The 24,510-nt window shown below is 40.6% G+C and overlaps 1 protein-coding gene and 1 long non-coding RNA gene across 2 annotated transcripts in view; both read right to left on the bottom strand.

The window, feature by feature from the left end:
• The window catches only part of EXOC4 (exocyst complex component 4), a 374,045-nt gene that overhangs the window by 290,240 nt on the left and 59,295 nt on the right, over positions 1–24,510 (bottom strand). Inside the window, exon 7 of the mRNA XM_035126670.3 lies at positions 13,453–13,630. Within this exon, the coding sequence (XP_034982561.1) occupies positions 13,453–13,630 (178 nt within the window). The remainder of the gene's footprint in view (positions 1–13,452; positions 13,631–24,510) is intronic.
• Positions 18,430–22,632, bottom strand: LOC148684676 (uncharacterized). The gene is made up of 2 exons (XR_015945805.1): positions 20,310–22,632; positions 18,430–18,690 (listed from the first exon to the last, which is right to left on the bottom strand). It is a non-coding gene; the product is annotated as an uncharacterized LOC148684676 (long non-coding RNA).

Here is a 24,510-nt window from a genome sequence, read left to right as displayed (position 1 = left end):
ACCACACTGTTGACTCATGTCAAGTTTGTGGTCTACCAAGACTCCTAGATGGACACACGTCTTGACTGCCCGTCTCCAGGCAGATTGCAGCTGTAGAGACTGATACGGGAGAGGCATGTTTTGTTGCAGTTGAGGCAGCTGAAGGCATCTAGTTGTGCTGATGCAGGTGCACGATGGCATTTCTTCTCTCTGAGCTCCTCCCAGCGGTCATTCCTCCTCTAGTCAGTGCTATGGACACACGTCTTGACTGCCCGTCTCCAGGCACTGCGTTTGTCTGCAAGGGATTCCCATATGGCAGGGCTGATGATGCCAGCCTTCATGTCATGTTTGCAGACATCTTTGTAACACAGAGCTAGTCTGCCAATGGGCCTGGTGCCTGAAACCAGCTCCCTATAGAGCATGTCCTTGGGGATCCTGCCATCTTCCATTCTGTAAACATGACCCAGCCAGCTTAGACAATCACTGAGACAGCAGTGTGAACATGCTGGGAAGATGGGCTTGGAAAAGCACATATTTGTTTGAGACTCTGTCCTGCCATGTGATGCCCAAAATCTTCCTGACACAGGGCACATGGAAGGCGTTGAGGTGTTGGTCCAGTGCCAAGGGCATTCTGGTGGTTCCCTCACTGCGAGAAGCCAAGTTACAGGGAACCAGGCAGAGGGCCTTCTTGGTAGTGGCACCCACCCTGTGGAACACCCTCCCACCAGATGTCAAAGAGAAAAACAACTACCAGACTTTTAGAAGACATCTGAAGGCAGCCCTGTTTAGGGAAGCTTTTAATGTTTAATAGACTGTTGTATTTTAATAATTTGTTGGAAGCCACCCAGAGTGGCTGGGGGAACACATCCAGATGGGTAAGGTATAATATTATTATTATTATTATTATTATTATTATTATTATTATTATTAGTCCTGGCTGGTGTAAGCCACCCACATCTCACTACCATAAAGCAGTGTGGTCAACACACAAGCCTGGTACACCCTCATCTTGGTATTGGTCATTAGGCATTACATTCTCCCATATCCTTTTGGAGACGTGAGACATTGCCGTAGCTGCCTTGCCAATACGCTTGTCCAACTTAGCATTGATGGAATGGTTGCTGGTTACGGTGGAGCCCAGGATCTACCACTTCAAGTATGTGGCCATCAATGCTGATGCATGGAGTGCTGGTGATGTCCTCACCTAGGAAGCCGATCGTCCTCAGGCTGATGGTAAGGCCAAACTATGCAGGCTTGCAAGATTCTGTGGAGCTTCCTCAGAATGCGCTGTCAAGACTGCAACATGTACAAACAGCATCTCTTGGATAAGTATCCAGGGCACTTTTGTCCTGGTGTGGAGATGTGCCAGATTGAACAGAACCCTGCACTTCTTGAAAGGATGTACACACCATCTTCAGTCAAGCTAAAGGCATATGAGAGCACTGAGAAGAATATGTCAAAGAGAGTTGGGGCAAGAACATAGCCCTGTTTCACACCGCTCTTTATAGGTAAGGCATCCAAGGATGAGCCACCATACTAGACGGTGCCACACAAGTTCTTGTGGAAGGACACGATCATCTTGCAGCTTAGGTGGGCATTCTATCTCATTGAGCAGTGTGAAGAGTCCTTTTGGCTGGTGAGGTCAAACACCTTCATCAGGTCTATGAAAGTGATGTACAAGGGGTGTCTATGCTCTCAGAATTTTCCTGCAGCTGACTCAGTGAAAAAAATAATGTCAATTGTTGACCTCTGAGCTCTAGAGCTGCATTGTGACTCGGGAGAGATCCTGCTGCCAACAAATTAGGCTGTCCTACCATCTTTCCTGGTAACCCTGGACCTCAAAAGAGCTTTGCAAGTCATTTAATTACACCAGTGACAGCATACAGTTCACTTTAATTAACTAATTCCCTACCCACCCATCGCCTTTGGGTGAAACAACACCCAGTGTAGCTCTCATTACAAGCACTGTGATTGTCCTCTCCCAAAGTTATTTGCCTTAAAAATAACAGTAATATAAAGGTTCAAGACAGAGCAGCTATTAAAGCACACTGTCAAAAATACTGGGAAAAAACATACTAGGATGTTTCAAGTAAATGGAAAAAACCAAAACTGCTTATACACATCAGATTTTAAAAAATGACTGTTTTTTTAAAAAGTGGTTTTATTTTCAGAAAGCTGAGGCTATAAATCCAGAAAGGATGAGTGAGTCAAGCCAAACTACAACTTGGTGCTAAATAATTGAACCAACCGCTTGGTCTCCATACTCCCCTCCTTCATATTCTTCCATTCATTTGTTTACTTCTTCAACACAAACCAGAGTTTGCCATTACATTTGAACTAGCAAAGTATGTTTCCCTCTTGCCTTGTAAGGCAGGATTACAAACTGTGGTTCAAAGCTGGTGTCCCAACATGGTTTGCGGAGGTATGCAAACTACATTTTGCCAGTTCAGATACATCAGCAAATGATTTGCACACAAGAGGAAGCAACTAGTTGACCTGGAGTTAGCAAGTACAAGGCTCATTTCCATTATGCCAAACCATAGTTTGGCATTTCATGTGTGATAATTGTACACTGTACCCAGTAAGAGGAGGAGGAGAACATGGTTACACATCAGAGCTGGGGAAAGTACAAGACACTCGGTTTGGTTTTGAAAAGATGCTGACCTGAGTTCATTTTATGGTATATTAGGGACCCAGGTGGCGCTGTGGTTAAACCACTGAGCCTAGGGCTTGCTGATCAGAAGGTCGGCGGTTCGAATCCCAGTGACGGGGTGAGCTCCCGTTGCTTGGTCCCAGCTCCTGCCAACCTAGCAGTTCGAAAGCATGTCAAAATGCAAGTACTGTAGATAAATAGGAACCGCTACAGCGGGAAGGTAAACGGCGTTTCCATGTGCTGCTCTGGTTTGCCAGAAGCGGCTTTGTCATGCTGGCCACATGACCTGGAAGCTATACGCCGGCTCCCTCGGCCAATAACGCAAGATGAGCGCGCAACCCCAGAGTCGGTCACGACTGGACCTAATGGTCAGGGGTCCCTTTACCTTTTTACATCTGTGACAATATATTGTAGAAATGCCAGTTACACGTTTCCCTGAAAAATTATGAGCATTAATGAAGAATAAAGAAGTTTTGGTGTCCCTCTTTGGGCTTGGTTCCAAGCTGACATAAAGGTCTGGTCCCATCTTTGACCAGTATGAGGTGATCCACTCTTGTGCATTTGAGTTTTTCTTTATCATCCTTCTCCCACCCGCATTTGACACTAGTGAGACACAGTCTCACTGCACTGATTGTACTCCCTTTTGCCCTCTTGCTTCACTGCTTTGCTCTGGTCTACTGGAGAGTTCTTTGGACTTTCTGACCAGCTATAATGAAATACCTATGAATTTATATTGAACAATGCTAAAATGTGATGCAGTTTCAACAGCTAGCAAATGTAGCATGCTTTGAATTATAGGATTGGAGGACATTTTACCGGTAGTAGGAACATTAAGTGTAGGGCTGACAATACAGAGATTGATTATATTCTCACTGCTTTTTTAAAGGAGCTTTGTTTTGTGTTCTTATTCCATTATTATAATGATTTCTTTGTTCACGTTGCTATAGTATTAGTTCTTCATTTATTCACTGTTCCATGATGTGTTGATTATCACATTGTACTGCCTGGATGGATTTTCTCTTATGTTCTTGTGTGGTCACATTTACGGTAAGTTCTGTTCCTGTTTTAACATTGTGTATCAATAAATCATTTAATTTGCCTCAATTATTACCTTGAGACTGAAATAATTGTCCTTGGTTGAGTGTTACATATTTGAATTGAAACTCTCGATTGATAGTGGAAACCATCCCACCATGTTGCAGATGATGCAAGTTGATATGAAAGTTATATTCATGGTGTTTGGTTTGTTCTGGATCATCCCTTACATGAAAGACATCCCTTGAAAATATGCATGCGTGAACTAAACCATTCTCTGCTGTGTGGGGCAGGGAGAAAGCTGTATACTGATGTCCTGCAATAGTTCAAAAAAGCAGACTAGCTGCCACAGCCCTGCCAATTTTATTCCACTCTACAGTTCATATCAACTTTTGCAAACCCAATGCTTGAATCCAACAACCTTCCTCTGCAATTTAATAGATACCATTATAATTTCTGTAGGCTCCTTGTGCAAGACAGGAGTGCCTGGCGTGCTATGGTCCATGGGGTCAAGAAGAGTCGGACACGACTAAACGACTAAACAACAACATTATAATTTCTGTAGGCTCCTTGTGAGATAAAGAGTATTTCCTAAGTTCCTAAATACCATTCCCCTTTTAGGTCAGAGTAGCTAAAATAATCAACATGAAGGGTCACAACGCCAGAAATTAATCACCGCTTAGAGATTTGGAGGTTTGATAATTCATATATAATTCATGTAGGTTGGACAAATATAGCACATACTGTCAGGATGGACACAAGATGTTGGGGATTAGACAGCTAGCAGCCACCTGGAATACAGGAAGAGGTGAGAGAACAATGGCCAAACATGGGGAAGAAGCGAGACAGTGATGGGATAATACAAAATTTCCCTATTTGGGGACAAAAACAGCTGCCTGTACAGCTCTGGTCCTAGAAATTCAATGGGCATTGTGGCCACATGGTCAGCTGCCCAGATACACTGACAGCAACATGGAAAAGGCCAGGCAGAATCATTTCTCCATCTGCAGTGCTTGTGATGCCGGGAAGTGTAGGTCTCATCACCTCGTAATCTAATCACCAGCAACCTAAACATGAATTAGCTCAGGCCATCAAAATGACTGTGATTTTATGATCCTAATAAACCCTGACCACAAATGCTGATTAATTGCTCAATGCCTTGCCTAATTTGTTTTCTGACAGTCAAAGGACGCTGATAAACTGGAAAACAAGGAGAATTCTCAGGCTGGCAAGGAAAAAAACCTCTTTAAGGAAACAGAATTACACTCTTCTGCAGATTCCAGCTCCAATCTTTGCAGCCAATAAAAGCTCTGGATTATAATGTAAAGAGAATAAAGCTGTGGCTTTGTACAATTTTCATGTACAGTAATACCTCCGTGAACGTCCACCTTGTCTAGCGTCCATTCTGGTGAACGTCTGCAGCAAACCCGGAAGTACTGGAATGGGTTACTTCCAGGTTTGCCACTCATACATGCGCAGAAGTGCTAAACTGCGCTTCGCGCATGCGCAGAAGTGCAAACTGCTCCGCGTGCGTAGACGGATCCCAGATGCAAAACAAGATATGACTGTATGCAGAAAAATGCAAGTGCAAAACTGAAGCCAAGGAAACCTGTTGCCTGTTAAAATTTGAGAGCCACTATACTATACTATACTGGTCTCTTTGGCACATTACTCTAAGCCAGACAATGGCTAAGAGTGAACAAGCAAGCACGCTGCTGCATGGAGCGAAAACTATGGCTACTTCACTCCTACCCCACACCCACTGCTGCCACACTACCACAAGCTAAGCCATGGTTTGGTTTAACGTTATGTGCTAGCCCACATTTGTGGTTTGTCTCCCCCAATCCACAAGAAGTAAGTCAAGAAGAGTTCCAAAATTGCAACTTGAGTGAATTATGCACACTTGACATAGTTGTTAACTTTGCAGAATATAGTATTGTTTCTTCAAGCAATAAGGAAGGACAAGCACTGAAGGCCCACCCAGGGAGCATTGGAAGTCCTACTTGACCTTTAAGAGTTCATTGGTTAACATTTATAATCCCCCTTTATCCTGGGCATTCGAGGCTCCATTGTGGCAGATACTGACCGCACAAGACTACTGCAATGTTAAAGGAACGGAAGTGTGCTCTTAAAAATAAAGAGTACTGCAACCAGCACTGAATTTCAAGCACAGCATTTTCTGCAGGAAACACACAACCCAGAGAAGGAGTAACAAAGTTGATTCAATTGACCAGAACTACTTTTCCCATTACCAGATGAACAGCCCTTTCCCCCTCCACTATAAACCTGTATTTTCCTTTAATACTGCAAACTCTACAGGAAGAAAAGTATTTCTTACTGCATGCTTGTACAGCCTTGATCTCAGATGAGAGTTGTAGGCACAACAGCAATATAAATGAACTTCAATTTACAAGGACAGAAACAGACACATTTTGATGGAGACTTTTCCCTAAACAAAACAAAGAAGAACTCCATTATTTGTGCTACTCTCCTGAACCTTGAAATTAAAAAAAATCCCTTACTAATTTAGTCCTTTCCCATTTGATGAACATCTTTCTTTTCCTCCTTGCATCTCTAATGGAGCTTAAAATTAATATGACTTTTGCGTTCAATGCATAGATGGTACACTGACGCCCTCGTGATGAGAGAGAGGTTCTACAAATGGACAAAAAAGTTAATCATTTTGTAGCTATGCTGGCTTTTCAAATGAAAAGGAACCAGGGGCTTCTATTATTATCAATCATTTATATAGCACTCATAATGTGCAAAAAGCTTTTTCCATATTTACTTTCTCATCCTCACTTTTGTAAAAAGGGAAACAGATACTAGAATAAATAATGGATTGGAACATCTCGCTGACACCATAGGTTGACAAGGGGATTTGTTGCATCTTACTGCTTTTTCCTTGCTTTCCGTCTTTTTGTCTGTCTTTTTTTCTTTGCAATAATGTTTTTATTGCAGAATGTGTTAGACTAGCACTGCTACAATTTGTAGAACTTGAATTTAGTTAATATGCACACTACTTTCAGGCAATAGCCAGCTGCTGCATCATCTCTGCAGGGACTCCAAATTTGGTAAGTGGAGAAACAGCCTAAGATGTCTGTTAGTTAAATTGCACCACTATAATATTATGCCCTTTATCCAACTAATTTTTAGTTACCAAATAGTTCCTGGTTCACCACAGGGGCATCTTTTCTTTCTCACAGCCCAGAAGAATTTATCTCAAGTATTTCAGGTAACAACTCACAATACTATATTCTGTATAGCCACATTGACCAACAACATCCTTTATATTCCATTGCCAAATAGTTATTTTTGTTGTTAATCTATTTATACTCCACCTTTTTCCCTGACAGGGACTCAAGACAACTTACAGATAAAAGTAAGAAAAACTAAAAACATAGAAAAAATTATCATTAAAAACAACAACTAAACATTGGCCAAATTAAACATTGTTCAGGTACTCTTAGAAGGCCTTAAGAACACTTCATGCAACTAATCCTGCATCAGCTCGGATTCAGGTTAGGGAGGGAATTTTAAGAAATATTGGAAATGATATTCACACAATATTGGAAATGATATTTACACAATATTGCTGAATAAAAAGCCATTGATCCAAGTATCCTTCTTGTCCTCACACAGCCAGGCTCAACTCTTACTTTCTTCAATTATGTAATGGTGTTGTTGCAGCTACTCTTGAGTAAAGATGCCCAAGTCCGCTCTGTCTTTAAGAGTTTTATTGTGCATAGTATTTACAGTGCAGAGATAGCATAAAACATGACCTCTCAGTCACTCGCAGAATCCGGGAGTGGGCGCTTCCGGCTACAGGACCAGCATAAGAGTTTGGGCACCCTGAAACGCCTCCTCCCAACCTTACCTTTGGTGGCACGCCTTAATTCGGGCACCGGAAGGGGCTGCCTGCTCCCCTCCACCTCTTGGTCCTGGCGGTGCAAGGGCTCTCCAACATCGCTGAGCCCTGACACCTCTGTCCTGCTCACTTCCTGATTCCCCTCACCAGACCCACTGCTGCTGCTATCACTGGGCGAAGTGCTGGTCAGCAAGAGGGGAGGAGGCTCCCTGCAGGAAGGCCCCCTGACAAATTAAATGTGTGTTGAGGCTGGTTATGTTTACTATTCCAAAAACCTTTGGATTCTACATGAAAGGTGGTATATACATAAAATATAAAAACAGAAAAACAACTGCTGCCTGAAACAGAGGTTGACCGAAAAGCTGAGAGTTTCACCTTGATGGGCCTCTGAAAAATCAAAGCTATTCCATCTGAATTGGGAGGGCTTATACTAGGGCATTTGAAATATGCCCTAGTATATTGTCTTGTACTGAGACCACTAGGTCCACCTATCCCAGTACTGCCCACCCCAACTGGTAGCAATTCTCCAAAGTCTCCTGCAGGTCTTTCCTATAAACTTCTGCTACTTCATCCTTTTTAATTACGGTAGAGAAGATTCCAGGCATTGAACCTGGGGACTTTGACATGGAGAGCATCTACTCTATCATTGAGTTACAGCCCTTCCTCATAGCTCATGTACCTTATGAACTTTCTCTAAGTGTCCAAAGCTAGGACATCAGGCAAATACAGGACACTCTTTTGAAAAATACGATAGTGATCCCCAAAACAAAAGCCCATGAATGAACTAATAGACCAACTATTTCTGAATTCAAGGTGCAGGACAAAAGAAGATGGAGAATCCTTCTCTATATACTGGAGCTTCAGAAGTTAATGAAAAACATTTTAGGAAGGGTCAAATTTTATTTTTAATCTTTCTCTAAAGGGAACTTGTATTCCTTAGATTCAAGAACGTCACACAATTCTTTAAAGGTCATTGTCTATTTTAACTTTTTACAAAGAATAAAGTCACCCAATTTAAAGAGCAGCCATTGTTTTAAGTATCACTGTTAGTTTGCTAAAGCAGTAGGGGAAAAAGCAAAGAAGCAAGTGTGTTCTTTTAAGAAATGAAATGAAAAATATCAAAGAGGCAAGGGCTAAAAGTTTGAAAGTCTCACTTTAAAGAGCCTGATAGCCTCAGGAGTATTATTTTGTTCTCAACCGAGTCAAGCTTTCCTTCAGCAGCATCCTTCAACCGCAGCAGCTGCCAATCACCATCCGCCAGCTATCCTCCAAATTAAATGGAAGAACAATGTTAATGAGACCACTGCAATCAGAATTTCAAGGACATTGATGCAGCACACTTGAGGCCACATGGAAGGCAACAGGGAGGACAAACCCTTCAGTTTTGGAGGAAACTGCAATGCCAGGGATTTTTGCAGCCTCTGGAAAAGGTTTGTGCTCTTATTAAACCAACAGACCCTCATGGCATTAATCACATTAACTGCACTGTTTTCAAGCTTAACATAGCCTGGGCATTAAATATTTCTAAACTCTTAGAATGCTGCAAAACCGTGCATTAGAATTTATACTAACATGTGCTTATGAGCAGTAGCAGCTAGAGCCCCCCCCCATCTTCAAAATTAGTGATGCCCAACTGCACCCACTCCCAGCTCTCCCCACCAAGCAACTTACTCGCATGTCACCCTCGTCTCCCACCATCACCCTTCCCATATGTATCAAACATATTTTGTGGCCACATGCACCATGTGCATCTAACGTTTCACATCTGCAAAATTTTTACTGAAGAGTGTTGTGTAGTGCACAGAGCGATTCATTGAGGCAGCCTAGAGCCTAAGCTCTCCAACAGAGATTTTTTAAAACTAGATTCTAGAGGAAAAGAGAACAAGAAACAAATTGGATAGAATAAACCAGGCCATAAAAATCCAGGTCTCTAGCAGAATTTTACCATCTGGCCTACAAAACAGAATGTCAAGGGGTTTCTGGCCATTTTGTCCTGAACCTATGATGAGCAATTTTTCCTGACTTGACAGCACAGACTTGGCAGTACAGAATCAGCCCCCACAGGTAATATACCTTTGCATGGCTTTGCAATAGTTTTTTTTTCAATGCACAGCATGGGCAAAAGGGTGCCTGCAAATCAAACATTTTAGCCAAGCTGCCACAACTCATCAATACCTAAAAGCCCTATCACCCCACTGCAGGGAACTGAATCCTATACTTGAGTTAGAAAGGGGGGGTTCCTTCAATTTGTAACTGTAAGACTGATCTGGAAACTGAATTAGGGATTGTCTTCTCAGCCTTAGATGCTGTTGACTCCTTTGTCCTTTTCCTGCAGCCCTATTTTGTCCATGTTCACAGAACTGATTCTACCAAGTACTTTGATATTTCAAGGGATCTTAACAAAAAGTCATGTGAAAGCAGAGGAAAAGAAGAGGAATGAAATATAACATTCCCTGGTTTGGAAAGGAAAGAATCATGATGTCTAATAGCACAGGGTTGTAGCCCATTTTGGAGCTTTCTCCTGCCACTAAAATATTGATATATGTGACCTAATGGACAGCAAGCTAAAGGCAAAATAAGGAGTTGGTTAAGGGTCATTTTATGCAGGACAGGCCTGGGCAAACACTGATAATTCACTGTATGTGGGGTTACTCTTATACCTAGTTTGGAAGTTGCAGGTAGTGCAAAATGCAGTTGCTGGAGTGCACCATTGGATACCTAGGGTTATACATATAAACCAGGGTTGAAAGTGCTGCACTGCCTGCCTATTACCTACTCAAGTTCAAGCTTTTGTTGTTAACGTGTAAACCCCTAAGCAATGAGGGACACAGCAACCCCCTCACCCTGTTGTAGATAAATCCAGATTCAGCAAGAAGCTGAGTCTGTGCTGCATCTGATCCTTCTTCCCCCCCACATACCACCTGAAACAGCAGCACTTTCTGCAACTTGGCATGCAAAAAATTTCAGAGAAGCACCTTAATTGTGCCAAAAGAGCCTACAACTCCATTAATCATTTTATCCTGGAGTAGCTTATACGTGCTATTACATCTTTAACTGGAGGTGTCTTATTGTTCTTTTCAATCAAATATTTAGTACTTCAGTAATTATGCTCTCAACGAACTGCTAAATTAAAGAACTAAATTAGTAACATGCCTAAAATGTCAGAGAGAGAAATCTAATGTCTCTGTTACCAGAGAGTGCAGATGCACCTGAGAGGCTGCTGCAAACACATAGGAACATTTGCTCAGAATAAAAGGCAAGCTACTGCACCTTTTATTTTAATGTTAGGAAAGGCAGACTATGTGATCTGAGGCAAATCACAGTGAAACTCCCAAGATAAATCTCTGCGAGGAGATGTTGCTCCTCCTCCTTAGTTGCACAACAGTTGTGCCACATAGGGTTGCCATATGTCCTCTTTTTCCAGGACATGTCCTCTTTCTCAGGGGTATGTAAAATGACAGTCGTCAAAGAAATGCATAGTTAAAACTAGAAGTTGGCAAATGTGTCCTCTTTTCTGCTCTTCAAAATATGGCAACCCTATCTTAACATACTTAAATCTTGAAATCAACCAGACTTACAGGGGCTTAGATTTAATTAGCTGTTGCCCCAAATCCATCTGCCACTAGCTATAAAATAAAAACGTTTTCAGACAAACAAAAATAGACACACATCAAGATCAGTTCTCATCTGCCTGCTTTTAAAAGAAGGTTTACCAAGCTTCCCAAGTCTCAACGATGAGGCACACCCAACATGCCTACTCTGGAAAGCACTTAACCTAGTGTTCTATAAAAGAGAAAATAAAAAAAGGACGGCCCCACAAACATTCCTTCTAAAATGACTGCACACATGGATGTGTAGGACACAGAGGATTAAAAGGTACAAAAAGAGAAGGGAGATGGAAAAGCTCCATTCATTTTTAACAGCATCAATACCTTGGTTTCCCTTTCCTTCATCCTAATATTATTTCCCCCACCTGTTAGTTACTCAGTTAAAACCTTCATTATTTATTTGATTTAAAGGCACTCTAAGGTTTCTTCCACTACTAAAGCCCTCCGCTTAAAAACAGTTACAAAAATAAAATGGGTATTAATAGGTCAAGATATCTCTTGCAACAGACAATCTCTAAGCTGAAGGAACACAGCCATGAGGTAAAGCACACGGCATACCACGTAGGCGTGATTGCACTAATCTTGACAATTGCTTCTTCACCCAATTTCTGCCCACTACTCCCATCTGCTCACAAAATGCATCAACACATCAGTGTTTGGGAACGATTCAGACACCCACAAAACCAATCTCACAAGTCTGAGCTATGCTTTACGGTACTCTCACTTTTAAAAGAGTTAAGGTTCTCCTTAAATTATGAGTGCTCAAAACAAAGCTAACAGTTCCGTGATAGAATAGCGAGAAATGGTGTGCTATTCTAAGGGTCTCTCTGGCTTCAGAGTGGACCATTGGGGGTCAAGGGGATAGGGCACTGGCCAAAATCAAGATTCTGCAGTTCCACTTTGTACTACCTCCAGTATTGGAGACAGTATGCCTCTGGTATCAATTTCACTGCATATCTTTCTAGCCATTGACCAGATACTCATGAAAGGCAGGAAAGGGGAAGCTGTGCCCCTCCTAATTTTGATGAACTCCCAACTTCCATCCGTCCCAGTCAGCACAGCCAGTGGTTGTGGCCACAATGAGAAAAGCCACAGGTGTTACATTCATGATGTGAAGCATATGAACAATGATACCTATACAGGATGTAACCCATTGGGATATTTGGTTGTATGCCCCTTTGTTGTCTTGGTTCAGTTATGCCCTTGTATTTAAGGAAAAGACTGGCCAGACCCATACAGGATCTCTGCAGGAACCATTTTGGAAAAGAGCCCAAATCAATTCTCCACTGGAAGTCCCAGCAGGAATCTATCCAGCAGCTATACCTGAGGCATGATGACAGAAAGAGACAGCTGTTTTTGAACTGCGGCATTTTTACAAGAGATAGAGGCAGTCCCACCTTCAAGTACAAGAAGGTTGAAATCTGCTTATGCAACATTTGATAACTTAGCAAGCATTTCCCTCATGCTCTTCAGATGTTAGGACAAAGCAAAGGAAGACATTGAGGGCATTAAAACACTTGGGACCTCATTCAGTTTTAAAGAAGACAGAACTCTCCACATTCTAAACTTTATTTCAGAAAGACATGCAAAAGACTTTGTGCACAGAATGCAAACCCGAACAGTGTCATCAAGGACAGTTTTCAACATTTAAGACTCTCGAAAACCTGAATATTTTACTCCCTACAACAGCTGCATCATGTACATTTACAGTGCTTGGTGAATGCAAGTTACATCATAGGAGGCATCACAGAGCACATATCCACATTTAAGATGGCATCTGCAATGCTCATTTAATTCCTATGGTCCAGACACACAGAGACTTGGGTCTACAAGGTGTCAGCTTGTAAATTACATGAGATTCCACCATGGGACCCAGAATTGTATTTGGGAGTGTTCTAAGGGAAGCACTCTGCCACTACAGTTGGGAACTGCAGGAGGGAAAAGTGGTCTTGTGCTTGAATCCTGCTTGTTGGTTTCCCACAGGCGTCTGGTTGACCACTATGAGAACAGGATTCTGGATTAAATGGGCCACTGGCCTGATTCAGCAAGCTCTTCTTACATCTGTAGGTATTCCTAAACATTGCAGGGAGGGATTCATCACAAGGATGCTGGGGTTTCTTAAAGGCATCTCTGTGGCTTATATAGCTCAACCCGTCATCTTCACTATTATTTAAAAACCAATAAAATCCTGCTCTCGTACACTGGATCCCTATCACTGGTCCACAAGGAAAGGCAGATGTGAAAATTCCAAAGCTTCTGCTTCAAAAACAAAAACCCAGCACTCCAAACCAGGTGTCTAAAGTTCTTACCTGCAAGACATCCTGAATCTTTACCCACACATCCGCCATGTCATATAACTTGATATCGCCATCATACTGACTGGAGGGAGAAGCCACAGTCTGCTGAAGATGGCCCAGGACAACAGCATGAGCAGCAGCAACAGCATTGAACTTATCAAAGAGAAGCTCCAGGAGTTCCAGAAGTAATCTAAAGATCATTTAGAGGGATGAGAAAAAAACATATAATTCATCACTTAATACTGTTCACATTTCAAGGGCACTAAATAAATAAAGCAGCATTAAGGAAGTCCTGTCATGACCCCCAACTCCAAGCAGTGACCTGGGCATTGACACAAGATGGTGAAAAGCCAACCCAAAGCAAGATGGAAATTTTTGTGGAGACATTCAGTGAAATTTTCTCTTTAGGTTTTTCATGTAACGCTTGAATGCACATGCTCATTAAGCTTGAAGTCCTTAGTATTAGATGGAGCCAACGGCATTGGAGAGCTTGACAACTTGTGATGGAGTCAGTTTATGAGGCAAAATGCACACTTCCAGCTCCTAGACCAGAGTCAGAAAAATAGGCACATGCACCAAACACAGACCATCACTGGCCATCATTGATTAAGGGTGTCAAAAAACAATGAATCGCATCAGTTGCTTTAATAGCCAATTTCTCCTCTGCTGGCTCATCTTGAATTGGAAGTTCTAGGTGTTTGCTAATAGACTTCAGCTGAAGGAAATGAGAAGCTGTGCATGCTGCTAAAAAGCAGTTTCTGTAGTATGGAGAAATTCTGAAGCCAGACTTTTTCTTCCTTTCCACTCCACCCACCCAGACAAAACTGGAAGTATGTGTGTGTGTGTGTGTGTGATATGCAATGTTTCTTTCCTGATCAAATCTAAATTTACTTTGCTACTTAAGGAATATAACACAAATGAATATAGCCGCCTTACTACACAGCTATCTAATCATCCTGTCACATTATGTATAATTTGGCATACAAAAATGCACTCTTTGGTATATTTATGAACATTTCAAGTATATAAATGTATGAGTTCACTTTCATTTTTCTTCCGACAGACTTCAGAGACCTGAAGGTTTGCACAGACCAAAATAAGCTTCTCTGCTCTTTCACATGTGTGTACATTTTCGAGCACTGATTAATTTATTTTGCATGCTGCAGAAGATGGAAGACTCTAAAACCAGCAAGAGGATTTAAGAGTCATACATGCTCATAGTATATGGGAATTTTAGTTGCCTAACTTTAGATTGTTGCCAAACTTAAGATTGTTGTATATAATTATTAAAAAGCAAACTGAAGGGCTAACAGGCAGCTAACAACAAATTTTAACACCTTGCCTTATGGAGCATTTCATTCGTCATTCTTAAAGAGAGAGTAGCTCATAAGTGTATGTATGTGTTTTCTTATACCATTGACATTTTGAAACTGAGTTTTTAAGTTTAATTATTTGATGTATGTAATTATGAATCCATCTACTTCAAACTATCTGTGCTTCTTTATATAGTCTGAAGACTAATTCAATAAATCAGATTCAAAATTTAGTTTTCCACTTTCTGTCCAACTTCCCATTTTTCATTAGAAAAAGTCCCCCCGCTCTCTCTATCACACACAAAACTCATCCCACCCTCCTACCCAAATAAAACATTTCCGGACTTTCATGTACACAGTTCTATGCATAACTTATTGTTGCTTCATACCATCTCAAAGCATTTATAAATAACAGGAAACGTTGGTCAAATGCAATAAATGTTATGCTTAAGGTTTATGAAGAGAGTTCAGTGTTTGAAAGTACTTAACGTTCTTACACTGGAACTGAAGAAATTCCATTTGCGCTTTTATATGGCATCTCCATAGAAACATCTGGGGAGGAGTCTTAAAACCAAACCTGCAAATTCAAAAAACCTCAAGCCTCATCAACTGTACCAATTACCAAGATATCCTATTATACACCAGGTGCTTATTGCTAGATTCTAATCAAAATGGCTCTCTCATTAACTGTCCCTATGCCTTTTTAATGGTCCAGTTATTGTAACTAATGTACCATGGCAAAACCCATAACTGTTCTGTGGCCAAGGCAGCAACTTGCCACACTGAAAATTCAACATTACTTTCCAGTGTCTGTTGCTGCTTACATTGTTAGATGGACAGATTCAAAATGCAAGGTAACAGAAATGGTTTACAATGGAGCGTGAGACTCCTGGCTTCAATATTATTGTGGCTAATCGTAAAGACAGTGAACTGTGGGCATAAAGAAGAATTGCATCCAACATTAGTTCAGATGTTTCAATGTACAACTGCTTGGAGGTACGCAAATCACATAGGCCTTTATTTTAATTGGCTGTAGTAATAAGAAGGCAATTTGAGCAATCTGAACTGTAACTTTTACTTGCAAGAAACTGCTCCAAATATTGTTTTGATTTACCAGTACAGCAGCCCTGCACTATGTGCCTCCTGCCTTCTCCCTCTGTTTGGTCACACCCCGATGCCATAAGCTTGTGTTGTCAGAACATTTATTACTGTACTCCAGACTTTAGAGTATAAATCCTGCAGCTCTGAACTACGGCCAAGCTTATTATTGTTATTGTTCTCACTTTATCCCAACACTCTCCATAGTGAAATGCCTCTAAACCTCGTGGCTTAATTTTGTAGTCCCTTTTTTCTGGACCTTTTCTAAATCTTTTATTCCATTTTTTATATATACAGTATGCAAGAAACAGTTGGTTTTTTATTTTTTATTTTTTTATTTTTAGATTTTATTAAGGATTTTCTTGGTTTACAGAAATATGTGCAATGTCTCTCATAACATTTTTACAGATCAGTTTCATTTATTGAGACATTGGGAGGGAAAGGGGGAAAAGAGGTAGATGGGGGGGAAGGTGAATAGGGGTGGGTTTGGGTGATGATGTTTCTATTTTACTTCATATATGTGGGGTTTTTGTCAGCATTGCTTGTTCTCTGTTGTTTGCTTGTGTTCCTTCGGTGGTGAGAGATGGGGTTGGCCTAGGGTATGATTTATCTTTGAGACAAGGTGACCGAAGACCAAATGCAGTTGGGGTGCAGAAGGGAACAAAAGGCTTCTGTAAAAAGCAGCATTTCCTTCTCTTTTGCCTACCCAGTGGCACTTGTTTGTTTCTTTTAAGGACGAGTGACCTCCACAGCACATCTGCCTACACTGACAAAGGTCCACTTGGGCAGTTTGACAGTCCAAGTTCAGAGCATCACCACAAAAACACAGTAAATATGTCGACAGAAAGTGACACAGGCCCCGAGGCCGCTCATGTTTGGGCAGTAAGTGGGCATAGCATGATGCAATATGACTGCTGATACTTGAACGAGGTCACCAATGGTGATTCACGCACGCTGCATTCATCAACATGCTTTTCTGGATCAGGCTAACCTTCCTCAGCAAAAGTTGGAAAAGGGCACATAACTCAAATTGACAAAGTAACAAAAAGTTTACACAGGTTGCAAAGAATTTGGTTGATGGATCTGGGTAATGGTTATCCTTTGAGCACAGGCTGGAACAACTGTCCCTATTTAAAATGATGGTGCTCTCAGGACTAAACTCAGGTCCCCCCAGAGCAGGGGACATAAGCAACTTGTGTACTTTCCAACCCCTTCAAACTCATGAAGTCATCCAGCCTCTCCAGGCTGCAAGGAACTAAATTATGGGGCCATCATGGGGCACTCTGAACACTGCTTCTTCACACACTACACACACACACCCCAGATATATACATGAGATTTTTAAAACTGTGCATCCTTAAAAATGTGAATGTATACGTATCTCTCACACATCTACAGAGCCTTTCCCTTGAAATGTACATCCTGCAATGGAGTAGTTATGCCGGAGATGGATAGGTCAGGGATAAGAAAGGATAAGAATGAGGGCAAATTACCAAAACCCTTCTTTGAACTGATTGAAATCGCAGGCATTACGGATTGTTGGAGATTTAAATACCCCACTACAAAACAATATACCTTCTTTTCAGGTCGGAACAATAGCTCAGGAAGAATTGATTATATATGGGTTTCTAATGATTTGATCCCAAGAATTCTTAAAGTAGATATTCAGCCTAGAACATTCTCGGACCATAATGCAATCTACCTGGAACTAAAATTAAAAGACAGAGTTAATTCCAGATGGAGATTAAATGAGACCCTCTTCAATGATAATAACATAGTCGAGAAAGCTAAAGAAACAATCATGGATTATTTTAAATGGAATTTAAATAAAGAAACCCCCATTGACATCGTTTGGGACGCTAGTAAAGCGGTTATGAGGGGGTTTCTGATACAAAAAAACAGCCACAAAGTTAAAGAAAAAGGGAAAAGAAAAGAAGAAATTTTGACACAATTAACACATTGCGAAAAGCGATTAATTACTTCACCAAAAGACGAATCTCTAAAACAGACCATCTCAAGATTACAAACACAGTTATCAATGTTAGTCAACCAGGAGGTCGAATGGAAAATCAAATGGTTAAGACAAAAAAAATTTGAATCAGCGAATAAATCGGGTAGATTATTGGCTTGGCAGATAAAGATGCGGCAGAAACAGAGTACAATTAATGCAATTAAAGAAGAAGGTGTCGAAATAGTTGATCCCAAAGAAATAAGAAATGTCTTTCAAAGATACTATAGAGAATTATATAGGAAAGAAAAAGAAGACAAAAAGAAAATAGAAAATTATATTCGATCATTCGGCCTCCAAGAGATATCAAAAGATAAGAAAGATTTATTGAATAAAGAAATTTCAATTCAAGAAGTAGAAAAAGCTATCAATAAGATGAAATTGGGCAAAGCGCCCGGTCCCGACGGGATTTCGGCCAAATATTATAAAGTATTAGTTACCCAAATTGCACCAATATTGTGCGAAGTGATGAATAATATTCTCAATACGGGGACGATACCAAACACCTGGAAGGAAGCTTTCATCACGTTGATTCCAAAAAAAGATGCAGACTCTCAAAATGTTAAAAACTATAGGCCCATTTCTTTATTAAATAATGATTACAAATTATTCGCAGATATCTTGGCTGATAGATTAAAACATGTACTAAATGCGATAATACATAGAGACCAGGCGGGCTTTTTACCGGGCCGCCAAATGAAGGAAAACATCAGAAATATCATAAACATAATTGAATACTTAGAGGTAAGAAACGAGAAACAAGCAGCGCTTTTGTTCGTCGACGCGGAGAAGGCGTTTGACAACGTCTCCTGGCATTTCATGCTGAACAATCTAAAAGAAATGGGGACAGGAGATATGTTTATGAGAGGCATCAGGGCAATCTATTCGGATCAATCAGCGAGGCTTATTATAAATAATAATTTATCAGATAAATTCAATATTTCAAAAGGGACCAGGCAAGGCTGCCCCATATCACCACTGCTATTTATAACTGTAATTGAGGTTCTAAACAACCGTCTGAGAAACACACCGGAAATAAGGGGAATCAAGCTCGGGAATAAGGAATACAAAGTTAAGGCGTTCGCCGACGACCTGGCCTTGACGGTGGAAGAACCCGAGACTAGCCTACCAGAAGCTCTAAAGATTATGGAAGATTTTGGTCAGGTGGCGGGCTTCAAAATCAATAAGATAAAGACTAAAATGATTTTGAAAAATATAAGAAGAGAGAAGAGTGAAGAGATAGAAAAACAAATAGGAATATCGTGTGCTAAAAAAATAAAATATCTGGGAATCTGGTTAACCTCAAAAAATTTAAATTTGTTTCAAGATAATTATGATTCGGCCTGGAAAGATATCAAGAAAGATTTAGATAATTGGAAAAATTTGAAGCTATCCCTTTGGGGTAGAATCGCGGTCATCAAAATGAATATTCTACCAAGATTTTTATTTCTTTTTCAGAATATTCCTATAGTAAAAGGAGTCTCCCAATTTAAAGATTGGCAAAGAGAATTATCAAAGTTTGTATGGTTAGGGAAAAAACCTAGGATCAAGTTAAAAATCTTAGTTGACAAAAAAGAGAGAGGAGGATTCGCCTTGCCTGACCTGAAACTTTACTATGAGGCAGCAAGCCTTGTATGGTTAAGGGACTGGATCTTGTTGGAGAATTCAGATCTACTGGACCTTGAAGGTTACACAAATCGTTTTGGGTGGCATGCATACCTCTGTCACAACAAGGCGAAAGCCCACAAGGGCTTTACTAACCACATATTTAGACGTTCAATACTTGAAGTTTGGGACCGTAATAAGGCCCTACTTGAAAAGAAAATGCCCTTGTGGGTGTCCCCTCTGAATGTACTAGCTATCCGGAAGATCAATATGGATAAGAAAGGCCTTATTTATGAAGACATCATTATCAAAACAAACGAAGGTCACAAATTAAAAACGTATGATCAAATCAAGGATAAATTAGCAGGATGGTTGCAATATTATCAAATAAATGATCTATTTAATAAGGATAAAAAAGAACTTGGTTTTGAAGATAAGAAATCTAGATTCCAAATTGAGTTATTAGGTAACAATTACAAACTGCTATCTAAAATGTATAGTCTACTTCTGGACTGGCATACTATGGACGAGGCTGTCAAGGATTCTATGATTAAATGGGCCAGAGATTTCGGGCACAACATCTCATCCGATATGTGGTCAAAATTGTGGAAACAAAATATCAATTTTACAGCCTGTACTGTACTTAAGGAGAATGTAATGAAACTTGTTTACCGCTGGTACCTAACGCCAGCAAAATTATCTAAGATGTACAGGAACCAGAACAAATGGTGCTGGAAATGCAAAACATCGGTGGGGGAATTTTTCCACATGTGGTGGGGGTGCGACAGGATAAAACAATTTTGGGATCTGGTTTACAACGAACTTAAAAAAATCTTGAAACTTACCTTCCCGAAGAAGCCTGAGGCCTTTCTGCTGGGTTTAGTCGATAAGGAAATCCCAAAATCAGATATAAGATTCTTTATGTACGCCACAGTGGCTGCCAGGATTCTTATTGCTCAGAAATGGAAAACAAATGATATACCATCTATAGTTGAGTGGCAGTCGAAGGTCCTAGAGTTTATGGAATTAGCCAAATTAACACACAGGGTACGTGACTCGGATGATGTGAAGTTCCAAGCTGAGTGGAGTAAATTTATAGAATATGCTAAAGGAAACTATCTGGGCATGAGAGCGTTAGGGGTAGTAACATAACCTCTATAGTGTGATGAGTAGTTTGTAAATAGAAAATACGAAGTAAGTTTGACAGAAGTTACCACTTATGGGTTGGAAGGAAGTCACATAGAATGAATTATATGTAATATGTATGATTGTTAATATCTTTATGAAAAAAAAATGAATAAAAATTTATCTTGGAAAAAAAAGAAATGTACATCCTGTAACTCTGAAACACAATATTGAAACTTAAAAAAACCTTCTTTATGAACATTAATTTTGCTAACTAAGGGTGGGGTCAATCTTTTGAACCTTATCAGCAAAGGCCCTGCACAAGGGCATCCACTTGCCCAATGGGGCTTTCCCCATTCTTCCCCCCCCAGCACCCCTCCCCCAAATTGAGAAATTTCTAAGGCAGAACAATGTCTTTGAGTAACTTCAGAAATTAATCAGAAGCCACAGTGAATTTTGCAAATTCTACACTTTTTCTGAAAGCTATTTAAATATGAGTCAACAGCAAAGACCATATGGTATAAATATATTTGGCAAGTCAAAATTAATCTTATGGCTAATGGAGATGGATTGTTTTAATAATTGTTCTTAATAAGTATGTGGTACTGTGAAATATCTAAAGATATTACATTTGAAATTGCTTTTATTTCCTTTTTTTCTTTGCATTTTGGCTTCTCACTTTTATATGCAAGAAGACCTCTACATTGTTCTTAACTGGTAGAGGAGCAGAGGTGTGCAACTGATTTTCAACCATGTAAACTTTATAAACTACTGTCCCTTCACACTGAAAGCAAATAAAAAGGGAAGCTGGCCTCATAAAATGGTTTTAACGCTTGCTAATGAGAACAATGAAAACCAAAGGTGAACTTACTTCCCGAAACCCAAAGTGACATAAACAATATAGATCTGGTGGGACTGGACTTCAGACACAGAATTAGAGAACAGAAATGATTCAATTAAAAAGCACTCCATGCACATGGCCTACCACCATGGATTACACATTCCCCCAATGCCCGTCTTCTTACACCCAACCAGATTGTATACTGCACAAATGTGTTGAAAAAAGTTAGACAAACATCCACCTACAATGGTACCTCAGCTTAAGAACTTAATTCGTTCTGGAGGTCCGTTCTTAACTTGAAACTGCAGCGGAACCTCGGTTTATGAACACCTCGGTTTACTAATTTTCGGTTTACGAACGCCGCAGACCCATCTGGAACGGATTAATTCACTTTCCATTACTTACAATGGGAAAGTTCGCTTCAGTTTATGAACGCTTCAGTTTATGAACAGACTTCCGGAACCAATTACACCCATGCTTCGGGTTAAGTACGCTTCAGGTTGAGTACTCCACGGACCCGTCTGGAACTGATTAATCCACTTTCCATTACTTTCAATGGGAAAGTTCGCTTCAGTTTATGAACGTTTCAGTTTAAGTACTCCACAGACCTTCTGGAACAGATTAATCAACTTTCCATTACTTTCAATGGGAAAGTTCGCTTCAGTTTATGAACGCTTCAGTTTATGAACAGACTTCCGGAACCAATTGTGTTCATAAACCGAGGTACCACTGTGTTCTTAACCTGAGGTATCACTTTAGCTAATGGGGTCTCCCACTGCCGCCACGCGATTTCTGTTCTCATCCTGAAGCAAAGTTCTTAACCCGAGGTACTACTTCAGGGTTAGTGGAGTCTGTAACCTGAAGCGTCTGTAACCTGAAGCATCTGTAACCCTAGGTACCACTGTACTAGTCTCGCACTGCAGAATGGGAGAAGACCATTGCTATTTAAAAGTCCACAAACACATCACAATAGGAGCTCATGCTGAGGGGGCAGACAGGCTTGCTGCCAAAGGAGAGAAAAGGAGTTTTCTAACCATCAGCACAGACTGCCAAGAATGAGCCCGATGTTCAGAACCATGTACTCTTACCATCAGAGGGGGCTGCCACTACACCAGCATTTGCCCTACTAAGGTCAAGTTCACAAATCAAACACCATTTCCCCTCCTATCTCTATGCAGGGAAAGTATACTGCTGCAGCAGGAATAGGTCAGAAACATCCTTAAATGCCCTGACCCCAGGGCAGTATGGCAAATTGTTTTCACAACCTTCTCAGGGGCAAAAGGTTGGTCATATCTGGAAGCCTTCCAGAAAGGTTTGCTGGGTACCAAAGAGTTACTACACTGACCAGGCTAAAATACCATGAAGTACCCTTTTGACTGGAGCAAACTGAGCAGTGTTAACAAGCTGCCTGGATTTCAGCTCAGCAAGGTGATAAGACCCCTTTGGGTCTGTCACATTTTATTAGTCATTTTATTAGGCACCAATAATTTTATGGTTTTAAGTACAGTAGCAGAAAGCCAGACAGACAATGTGCTCACTGACTATCAAAATACCTAGAGGCATTACACAGGGCGCTGGTTCACAGATGATCTAAAACTCAAACCCTGCCAAGTCTTGAGGTCATTAGCCACAAGGGCCAAAAACCCAAACCCCTTGTTAAAAAATTCAAGGAGGGTGTTAGTTCACCCTGCTCAAGTTTTAACTTATCGAGTTTGAAACATTAACATATCAAATTCAGCTTTCACTGGTGAAACAAAAAACCCTTAGCGTAAACTTGACACAACTGAGCTTCGATTCCAAGAGCAATTACTCTGCTTCTATTTGATGCAGTGATGCCTGCCCTAGAGATCTCTCTCTTGGCTCACAAACCTTGTCTCTTGCTGGAAACTCCTTCCAGTAGGATCAGAATTCCATGCTGGGACATAATCCTTTCATATAGGAATTCCCACTTTTATATCCTTTATCCAACCCTGCCCCTTTTAAACACGTAGCCTACTCACATAATGCTAAGAGGGTCCCATGAGATCCCTATAGGTCAGATACCCACATGACCTCACTACAGATACCTTTCCTTAACCATTCATAGGTGAGTCAAGGATGACTACCGAGTAGCTTGACTGTCACCCTCTGTTTGAGCATACAAGGATTAAACGTATCTGGCCCTCCCTCCTTTTGATTGATTGTCTTGGAGGCCAATGAAATATTGCCCCATTTGTCATGAGATTTTTGCTCTATTAGGTGCTGATCTTTCATATTTTTAAAGCTTTTTTATCTAGCCGTGTTATCAAGGTTTTTTGTGGGCCCAAAATAGTAGTAGTAGTAGTAGTAGTAGTAGTAGTAGTAGTAGTAGTAATTTATTATTTATACCCCGCCCATCTGGCTGGGTTCCCCCAGCCACTCTGGGCGGCTTCCAACAAAATATTAAAATACAGAAATCCATCAAACATTAAAAGCTTCCCTAAACAGGGCTGCCTTTTAAAACATATGCATACACAAAATATTCTGGATTGTTTAAAGTTCTAAATAACTTTTCTCAAAACTGTTTTCTCACATAGTTCCCTATCTTTCATAGAAAACATTAACATAAGGGCAACGCACTTGTCACAACTGCCTCTTCTAGTCCAAGCAGCTGTCCGCTCCCCCCCCCTACCCCCATGTTAGAACCATGAGACAATATTCTGCTCCAGGAAAGAGCAAGACAGCAGCAGTCAGAAGGGTAGACAAATGGCAGGGGAAAATGTTTAAAAATCAGCACAAAAGCATGCATTTGCAAAGCTCTTGGCTAACTTTAGCTAAAAAATCCGAGCCTTTTAAAGGAAGAAACAAGCATTCAGAGTCAAATTCCTCCTCTTCAAAATTCAAAGTTGTCAAAAATGTGAGATGGGGAAACAAGGCAGTTGTTAACAGTAAAAGAGACTCTCCTTGGCATGTTATGATAATTTAGCCAATTCACACTTCTCTACCAGGCTTTTCTGACTTCATTGTTCTAAGAGGGAGAGAGGAATAACTTCCCCACCTGTGTAGCTTTTGGCTTCTTTCAATTCCAATATTAATTGAAGCAGTCCTGTTCATCTGAACAC

The sequence above is a fragment of the Zootoca vivipara genome, chromosome 9 (genome assembly GCF_965207765.1).
Source record: "Zootoca vivipara chromosome 9, rZooViv2.hap1.1, whole genome shotgun sequence".
Lineage (NCBI taxonomy): Eukaryota > Metazoa > Chordata > Lepidosauria > Squamata > Lacertidae > Zootoca > Zootoca vivipara.
Note: the sequence above shows the minus strand (reverse complement) of the source record. Positions and strands in the feature narration are given on the sequence as shown.